General features: G+C 34.3%; 1 protein-coding gene across 1 annotated transcript; it reads left to right on the plus strand.

Annotated features, from left to right (window-relative positions):
- Window positions 1-3,588: 3,588 nt before the first annotated feature.
- On the plus strand, window positions 3,589-10,510 carry col8a2 (collagen, type VIII, alpha 2). The gene is made up of 2 exons (XM_062029319.1): window positions 3,589-3,760; window positions 7,144-10,510. Exons 1-2 carry the CDS (start codon window positions 3,598-3,600, stop codon window positions 9,051-9,053), a joined length of 2,073 nt encoding a protein of 690 aa, XP_061885303.1. The 5' UTR covers window positions 3,589-3,597; the 3' UTR covers window positions 9,054-10,510.
- Window positions 10,511-11,164: the final 654 nt, after the last annotated feature.

The raw sequence follows: 11,164 nt of genomic DNA on the forward strand, positions 1-11,164 counted from the left end.
ACATACTGTGACTGTCACAACAGTACAGCTGTCTTGTGAGGGTACAACTGTCAGCACAGAATTTTGGAATTGTACTCTAAAATGTACACTTTTTTGTTTTTTTCCCCATAAATAAATGTGTATGTATATATGTGTATGTATATGTATGTATGCATATGTATATGTATGTATGTATTTATATATGTATATATGTATGTATTTATATATGCATTTATATATGTATTTATATATGTATGTATGTGTTTATATATGCATTTATATTTGTATATATATATATATATATATATATATATATATATATATATATATATATATATATATATATATATATGTATGTATTTATACATGTATATATGTATTTATATATGCATTTATAAATGTATTTATGTATTTATATATGTATGTATATATGCATTTACATATATATATATATATATATATATATATATATATATATATATATATATATATATGTATGTATTTATATATGCATTTACATATATATATATATATATATATATATATATATATATATATATATATATATATATATATATATATATATATATGTATGTGTGTGTAAAATGTATATATGTATATGTATATATATATATATACTATGTATATGTATATATGTCTGTATATATATGTATGAATGTATTGATATATGCATATATATGCATTTATATATGTTAATATTTAAATATGCATTTATAATGTTTATATATATATATATATATATATATATATATATATATATATATATATATATATATGTGTGTGTGTGTGTGTGTGTGTGTGTGTATAAATGAATGTATTTATATATGCATTTATATATGTTTGTATTTAAATATGCATTTATATATATATATATACATATATACAGTATGTGTGTATATATATGTATATATGCATTTATATATATATATGTGTGTGTGTGTGTATATATATGTGTGTGTGTATACATGTGTGTGTGTATATATGTATATGTATAAATATGTGTGTATATATGTGTATGTATATATGCATATGTATATGTATATATGCATGTGTATATATGTGTGTATATATAGGTATGTATTTGTATATAAGTGTATATATGTATGTATATATGTATATACATGTATATAAGCGTATTTATGTATAAATACATGTATGTATGTATATTTATATATATGTATGTATATTTATATGTATATATATTTGTATGTATATTTATATATATGTATGTATAATTATATGTATATATGTTTGTATGTATGCATTTATACATGTATTTATGTATTTATATAAATATGTATGTATGTATGTATGTATATATCATTTCTATATATATATATATATATATATATATATATATATATATATATATATATATATATATATATATATATATATATATATATATATATATATATATATATATATATATATATATATAATTTCTGCCCATTGAAAATGAATAGGCAAAATACAAACCCATATCCCACATTTTTTGAGCGATTGGAAGTGTTCCAACACCCACACACTCCACTCACACCTTCACTTCCACTCACCCTGGACATTTAAGCCTTTCACTTCCACTCACACGTATCGGCGGCTTGCACACCTCAAGCATTCACACGCCATTCCTGCCGGAATCGCAAATCCTGGTGTTCAAAATCTTTCCTTTTTCCTTTGGGAAGAGTTGCTTTGGAGTCTGAGGTCGACCAGAACATAGAAAGTCATTTTGTTAAATGTGCCCAAGGTTTAGTTAAAAGACACGTCCCTCTTGAAGGACATGGAGGTATGACAACACAATGTACTGCGTGTTCATAAAATAAAAGGCAAATGTGCACAAACATACGAATGGTTAATGGATGACTTTTATCCACTTATGTTGGCAACGCTTCTTTGTTCTCTGAGTCTGCTTTGGTGCAAGGAACTTGTTTACCTGGTGTACTGAGATCAAACTGTTAGACTTAGACTAAGTTCTGTGATCAAACTGTTAGACTTAGACTAAGTTCTGTGATCAAACTGTTAGACTTAGACTAAGTTCTGTGATCAAACTGTTAGACTTAGACTTAGACTAAGTTCTGTGATCAAACTGTTAGACTTAGACTAAGTGCTGTGATCAAACTGTTAGACTTAGACTAAGTTCTGTGATCAAACGGTTAGACTTAGACTTAACTGTTAGACTTAGACTTAGACTAAGTGCTGTGATCAAACTGTTAGACTTAGACTAAGTGCTGTGATCAAACTGTTAGACTTAGACTAAGTGCTGTGATCAAACTGTTAGACTTAGACTAAGTGCTGTGATCAAACTGTTAGACTTAGACTAAGTGCTGTGATCAAACTGTTAGACTTAGACAACACAACGTTGAAAAGTTTCATGGGAAAAGAGATGTATTATTGGTAAAATCTTTCAAATTGGAGATGATTTTCTTACCAATGAAACCTAACTTTTGGTTGAAGTATGATTGACTTTTGGTTGAAGTATAATTGTCTTTTGGTTTAAGTGTAATTGACTTTTGGTTGAAGTAATTGACTTTTGGTTGAAGTATGATTGACTTTTGGTTGACTTATGATTGACTTTTGGTTGAAGTATAATTGACTTTTGGTTGAAGTGTAATTGACTTTTGGTTGAAGTAATTGACTTTTGGTTGAAATATGATGGACTTTTGGTTGAAGTATGATTGACTTTTGGTTGACTTATGATTGACTTTTGGTTGAAGTATAATTGACTTTTGGTTGAAGTGTAATTTACTATTGATTGAGGTAATTGACTTTTGGTTGAAGTATGATGGACTTTTGGTTGAAGTGTAATTGACTTTTGTTTGAAATATAATTTACTTTTAATTGAAGTATAATTGACTTTTGGTTGAAGTATGATTGACTTTTGGTTGAAGTATGATTGACTGTTGGTTGAAGTATCATTGACTTTTAGTTGAAGTATGATTGACTTTTGGTTGAAATATAATTGACTTTTGGTTGAAGTACAATTGACTTTTGGTTGAAGCGTTAATGACTTTTGGTTGGAACATAATTCACTTTTGGTTGAAGTGTAATTTAGTTTTGGTTGAAGTAATTGACTTTTGGTTGAAGTATGATTGACTTTTGGTTGACTTATGATTGACTTTTGGTTGAAGTATAATTGACTTTTGATGGAAGTGCAATTGACTTTTGGTTGAAGTATGATTGACTTTTGGTTGAAGTGTAATTGACTTCTGGTTTAAGTATAATTTACTTTTGGTTGAAGTAATTGACTTTTGGTTGAAGTGTAATTGACTTTTGGTTGAAGTAATTGACTTTTGGTTGAAGTATGATTGACTTTTGGTTGACTTATGATTGACTTTTGGTTGAAGTATAATTGACTTTTGGTTGAAGTGTAATTTACTATTGATTGAAGTAATTGACTTTTGGTTGAAGTGTAATTGACTTTTTGGTTGAAGTGTAATTGACTTTTTGGTTGAAGTGTAAATGACTTTTGGTTGAAGTGTAATTGACTTTTTGGTTGAAGTGTAATGACTTTTTGGTTGAAGTGTAATTGACTTTTTAGTTGAAGTGTAAATGACTTTTGGTCTTTCCTTGTCCAGTTCCTCGTGTGTGTGACATCGGATGCCGCCCACCATGCTGCCGGCCTGTGTCTGTGCGCTCCTGATGCTGGGGGGTCACGTTCTTGCCGGAGGGTACCCCCCCATGCCGCACATGAAGTACATGCAAGCCCATGATGAAAGGGCCGTCGGACCCCCGTTCAGAGAGGGCAAGGGGCATTACGTTGGTGAGTAACCACATGTCAACACTTGATGGGCACTTTTCATCTAAATGTCCTCCAATAGGCACAAAGGGTTGGTCTTTAGGCTACAAGGAGCTACACAACAGCTAAGCACACAATAACACACAAGCTAGACAATATAGTAAGTGTCCTTAAATAAACAATATTACAGTGTAAAACAGCACATTTGTACATTTGCATGTTACTGACACAAACTCAGTTTCCAAGGCATATTAGAAAGTATACAGTAACAAACGTGTCCGTATGATTCAACTTACTGCCTCATGACCTTAACTTAATGAATTATTATGACCACTAGGTGTCGCCAAAAACAATTATTTGCATGGAATATGTTTTGCAGAGCGTCTTCAAGCCGCTTTCTGTCCGTCTCTTCAGGATGGCGGTCCTTTTTACGTGCCTCCACTTTGACTGCGTCTCCCCGCCCGTCTTCCATGTTGTATTTTTTTATGTTTTTAGACATTTTTTGGACAAAACAGTTAACAAAAATACAATACAGTCCAAATCAAATGTTCTTTTTTACACCCACCCAAAAAGTTAAATAGAATAAAATAAGACTAAAAATAAAAAATAAATAAAAAAATCAGTCAAATAAGTACAATCTACTATTTATATAGAGCCATGTTGTAGTTTTTAACGCTTCCATGGCGAGTCTACTGACAGATGCAAGTTAGAACTATTCGTTACTTTGTATTAGAAAAGGCAACAGTGGAGGATGCATGTGCATGTACGAGCCAGTCTGCCCCACAACAAGAGGGTGGAGAAAAAGAAGGAGCTTATTGGCCACAACCAGAATGGCGGACTCGCGCAAAGCACTCAATTTCTACCATGTATGGATAATTCGCTGACGTCACCGAATTGGGCAAATTCCGAACGGCTCGTTTGGACGAAGTATGAAAGAAGGCAAGATTGTTTTATAAACATCTCCGCCATGTCTCCATGGTTTGAGTCCACATTTTCCGGACTTTTTTCCACATCCCAAATACACAAGTGCAGGCACCAATAGGTAAGACTAGTTCTTTGAAGTCCCCTTTAAAGACACTAAAAGTCCATTCCAGACGGTCAATAATCACTAGATAAGTGATTATTCCACACTAGAAAATGATACAAGAAGGATGAGTCGTATGATTCCTGCTGATATCGCTTGGGATCAATATTAGTATCGGCCCGTATGCAAAGGCTCCAACATCGGTATATGTATCAAAACTTTGTAGACACCAGTGAAAATGGGTACATGCATGAAAGAAAAAAAAACGTTAGCCTTTGGGCAAGTTAGAGCTTTTCTTACTGTCACTCACACGCACAAAAAAAGGGGTAAACACGAGGATTTGACTTTTGAGCAGCCAAGAAATATGGGATTAGTTGTTTTTTTTAACTTGGACTTTGTTTTTACAAAACCCTCAAAATAAATATTTACTTCTATATTATATTATTCTTCTATAATCTTGTTTATGGAGCGTGACTGGGGAAACCACTTGGATGCTCCTTCCTCTCTCACATAGGAAAACCATACAAAAGCTGTCATGTGGAGTCGTTATTCAGAGACACTTTTTTTGCCATTGCTATCCAAATCTCGACTTGAATCGTTGATTTCTAAATTCTAAAATAAGGGACAAGCGGTAGGAAATGGATGGATGGGTTCAGGTCTATTTTGAAAAGTTATTCCATGTGAAAAGTGTGTTGGGGAAAGAAGAAAAAAAGGCTGATGTTTAGCTTTTACTGCCACTTGCTGGCTACAAGTGGACAACACATTCAATGCAAACTGTGACACATGTTTCATAAGATGACTGGCAGACTTATGCAAATGAATGAATGAAATATTTTTGTCATCCTTCAAAAATATAATCATGTCTCAACTGCCGGTAGAAGCGTGATTGAATGCATGCTTGGTATTTAATGCATACCGTACATGTTGAGTACATGCCTCCAGGTAAAGTACATGCCTTGCTTAAATGCAAAGGTGGGATTTGTGTAAATATGACAACTGAAGACTGTAACCGTGACAACAGAAGCATGCAATGTTAATAAGCTGACATATAGTTCTGATAAAAACAAATAAATATAACATGAAAAATTAAAGTGTTTTGCTTGACATGGTCTATTCATTAATATGATTCATAGTTGCTCATAAATATTTGCTTAAATGGATACACTTTTATTTTATTATTTATTTATTTATTATTTATCTATTCATATATTTATTTATTTTTATTATTTGTATTAATGAATTTTCTATTGTTTACTAATTTGTATTCATTTATTTAATTATCGATGTAATTATTTATTTATTTATCTATTTATCAATTAATTTATTTCCTATATGGATACACTTGTTTTATTATTTATTATTATTTTGTTATTTATTATTTCTTTATCTATTCATATATTAATTTATTTTTTATCATTTTTATTAATTAATTTTCTATTGTTTACTAATTTGTATTAATTAATGTATTTATTTATTTATTGATCTATTTATCTATCAATTAATTTATTTCCTTTACGGATATACTTTTAAATTAATATTGCTTTATTTGCTAAAAACATAAGGGTATATGTATGTATGTACGTATGTATGTATGTATGTGTGTGTATATGTATTATATATATATATATATATATATATATATATATATATATATATATATATATATATATATAAATATATATATATATATATGTATATATATATATATATATATATATAGGTCTGTATGTGTATATATGTATGTATGTATCAATATGTGTGTGTGTGTGTGTGTGTGTGTGTGTGTGTGTGTGTGTGTGTGTGTGTGTGTGTGTGTGTGTGTGTGTGTGTGTGTGTGTGTGTGTGTGTGTGTGTGTGTGTGTGTGTGTGTGTGTGTGTGTGTGTGTGTGTGTATATATACATGTATATAAATATATATATATATATATATATATGTATGTGTATATATATATATATCTATATATCTCTTTTTGGATAATCTAATTAAGACATATATATATATATATATATATATATATATATATATATATATATATATATATATATATATATATATATATACAGTATATGTGTATGAATGTATGCGTATATATACATATATATGTATGTATGTATGTATATACTGTATATATATACATATATATATATATATATATATATATATATATATATATATATATATATATATATATATACAGCATATATATATATATATATATATATATATATATATATATATATATATATATATATATATATATATATATATATGTATATATATATATATATATATATATATATTATGAGAGCATACATTCAAAAGAGTTTTTTTTTTTTTCCTCATGAACTGAAATTTTAAACATGTTTCTGTTTTTTTTTTTAGACATGCCACCCGTGTTAGATGTGAAGGGGGAGCCAGGACCCCAAGGAAAACCAGGACCAAGAGGTCCCGCTGGTCCACCAGGGCAACCAGGAAAACCTGGACTAGGGAACCCGGGCCTCAATGGACAGCCAGGTCCTCAGGGCCCCCCTGGCTTTCCAGGAATCGGTAAACCAGGACTTCCGGGATTACCAGGAAAGATGGGGCCAAAGGGCATGTCCGGACACAACGGCGAGGTCGGCCCTCGCGGTGAACCAGGCCCCAGGGGTCAACCAGGGCAGCCGGGACTCCCAGGCCCCTCTGGCCTGTCTCTTAATGGGAAACCTGGACTTCCAGGCATCAGAGGCCCACCTGGCTCCAGGGGAGAACCAGGATTAAAAGGCATCTCTGGCTCAACGGGTGAGCGCGGCCTTAAGGGTGAGAATGGAAACGGGACTCCAGGTCCTCCTGGTTTGAGAGGTGCCCCTGGGCTCAAGGGTAGTACGGGACCACCCGGTCTTACAGGCATTGGTAAACCTGGACCAAAAGGTTTGCCTGGCCTGTACGGCGCCAAAGGTGATCAGGGTCTTCCAGGGGATCGAGGGGAACCAGGAGAGGTCGGGCCTCCAGGGCTACAAGGTCAACCAGGTCCTGTGGGGATAGGAAAGCCTGGAATCGATGGATTGCCAGGAGCACCGGGTCTCTTAGGCTCAAAAGGCGAGCAAGGGCTGAGGGGTCCGCCAGGATTTCCTGGTACGCCAGGCTATGGAAAACCTGGTCTGAATGGACCAAAAGGAGAAAAGGGCCATAGCGGGCTGCCTGGTCTTCCTGGAGAAAAAGGAGAACAAGGAATGGTAGGCCTTATTGGAGAACCAGGTCTTGATGGACAACCAGGCCCTCCTGGTCTTCACGGCCCAATGGGACTCCCAGGAAAACATGGTATACCCGGACATAAGGGAGAACTTGGCCCTGGCCCCCAAGGCCCTCCGGGGCTGCCAGGCCTCAGAGGTGATCAAGGTCCCAATGGGAACACAGGAAAAGCTGGCATTCCCGGGGACAAAGGCCTACCTGGGCCAAATGGAGCAATCGGAAAACCCGGGCCCAAAGGTGAAGCAGGACATATCGGTTTACCGGGTAATCCCGGGCTGACCGGTGGTCCGGGGCCCAAAGGCGAGCCAGGATTTATGGGTACACCTGGCCCCAGAGGTCAGTCAGGCATCCCCGGTCTTCAGGGACCTATGGGTCCCATGGGGCCTCAGGGGGCCCCGGGCTTGAAGGGTGAGCCTGGTTTCCCAGGACTTCCCGGACTGGGTAAATTGGGCGAGAAAGGACCGATAGGTCCACAAGGCCCTCCGGGGAAACCAGGCCCTTCCGGACTTAACGGCAACCCTGGTCCCCCTGGTCCTCCGGGGGCCCCGGGTCCTGCGGGTAACGGCCAAACAGTTGTGGCGGGTCCAACGAGTTCTCAGCTGGAAGGGGGTGAAGTGCCGGGAGACCGTAAGGGGCCGGCATTCAGTCAAGTTCCGCTCTCCGCCTCCTTAGCGCCGGCCTTCACCGCCCTCCTCACCAAGCACTTCCCTCCCTCCGGCATGCCCATCATGTTCGACAAGACTCTGTACAACGGGCAGAACGCCTACAGTCTCTCCACGGGGATCTTTACTGCCCCGCTGTCCGGCGTCTACTACTTTGCCTACCACGTGCACGTGAAGGGCACCAGCCTGTGGGTGGCCCTGTACAAGAACAATGTGCCCGCCACCTACACCTACGACGAGTACAAGAAGGGCTACATGGACCAGGCCTCCGGCAGCGCCGTCCTGGAGCTGAAGGAGGGCGACCAGGTCTGGGTCCAGATGCCCTCGGATCAGGCCAACGGTCTCTACGCCACCAAGTACATCCACTCCTCCTTCTCAGGGTTCCTGCTCTGTCCCACATAACCCTGCTCCCTCGGGTCCTGCACGGTCCAAGGACCAAAGCCTAGGAAAATACTTGCAGCCGTCACGAAAAAACTGTCCGTCGCAGCGTTTTTTTTTTTTAGTCGTCCTTTGTGTCTCCTTGCAGCCACGGAAGAACCCTTTAGAAGACGGAGGAGTTTTATTTGTCTGTGAATGATTGCCTTATTAGTGCGCCAAGTGTTCAAAAAGTGGCGGTGACATATTTAGCATCCACAAATTGTAAGTACACAACAGTGTCTATGTCCTTCGAGTCCAGTTTCTCATTAAAGGGGACCTGTGATGATTTTAGGCTACGTTTGAACTCCACGCTCACGTTTTTTTTTTTTGCCAATGAAGCCACGCCCCCGCCTTCTCCAAAACATCAGGATTGGTCTTTAGAAAATGTACACTCTTTGAATATTTATCTTTAGGTCGTCACCGCTGTTTTTTTCCCCCCCAAGACACGGTCAGAAATGAACTTGATACACCTTGCATAGATTCACTCGGTCACAACAATGGGTACACATCCAACTCACTGTCACTCACAACTAGGCGAGCTCGGAGAAATCAACTCTCATCCAAACCGCGATTGTTATTTATTCCGATTCGAAATCAATTAAGAATTTTCACCCAAAAAAAAATTTTTTTTGCAATTTCATAATTATTTCTTATATATATTCAGAAATATCTTTTAAGAATGAAGACGTTTTTAGGCCATCTCATGCTAACTCGTCATACACCAGCAAAAAAAGGAGGTTTTGTAACAATATTGATTATTATACCAAATAAAAAAATTGGGAGAATCGGTTTGAATCAAGAATCGTGTTAAATCGAGAATTGATTCCAAATCGAATCGTCACCCCAAGAATCGGAATGGTGACATGGCCAAAGATTCCCACCTCTGATCACATCGTAGTGAACCCGGCAAACAGACGTATCCAAAACTGCGTGCAAGCTCGCACAATTTTTATATATATAAATAAATATTTATTTCGGTTCATAATTTTCAAAAATCTATTTTTAATTTTTTTTGCTATTTTTTTGTTTTTAACATTTTTATATATTTTTTTTTAATCAATTTTTAAAAAGACGTTTTTAGGCCATCTCCATGCTAACTCGCTGCGTGTGTAAGTCATACATTAGCAACCAAAAGGAGGTTTTGTAACATTATTCATTATTATACCAAATGAAACATTGGGAGAATTAGTTTGAATCAAGAATCGTGTTAAATCGAGAATTGATTCCGAATCGAATCGTCACCCCAAGAATCGGAATCGTGAGGTGCCCAAAAATTCCCACCTCTGATCACAACGTAGCGAACTCCGCGAACAGACGTATCAAAAATTGTGTGCAAGCTCACACCATTTATATATATGTAAAATATATATATAAATATGTATTCCGAATCATCATTTTCAAAAATCTATTTTTGTATTTTTGTTTTTGTTTTTGCAATTGTTTTGTTTTTACCATTTTTTATTTTATTTTTTAATCAATTTTTTAAAATACGTTTTTAGGCCATCTCACACAGTTCATATATATATGTATATATATATATATATAGATATGTATGTATATATATATATATATATATATATATATATATATATATATATATATATATATATATATATATATATATATATATATATATATATATATATAATATTTATTCCGATTCTAAGTCGTCTTTTTAGGCCATCTCCATGCTTACTTGCTGTGTTTATACGTCTTACATCAGCAACCAAAAGGAGGTTTTTTAACATTATTATTTATTGTACCAAATATATATATTTATATATACATATAAATATATGTATTTTATTTATATATATATATATATATATATATATATATATATATATATATATATATATATATATATATATATATATATATATATATATATAAATATATATATAAATATAGTATATAGTATATATATATATATATATATATATATATATATATATTATATATATAAAATAATATATATTTTAATATATATATATATATATATATATATATATATATATATATATATATATATATATATATATATATATATATATACAAATATATATATATATATATATATATATACATATATATAT

This window comes from Entelurus aequoreus, linkage group LG20 (assembly GCF_033978785.1).
Source record: "Entelurus aequoreus isolate RoL-2023_Sb linkage group LG20, RoL_Eaeq_v1.1, whole genome shotgun sequence".
In the NCBI taxonomy this organism is placed as follows: Eukaryota; Metazoa; Chordata; class Actinopteri; order Syngnathiformes; family Syngnathidae; genus Entelurus; species Entelurus aequoreus.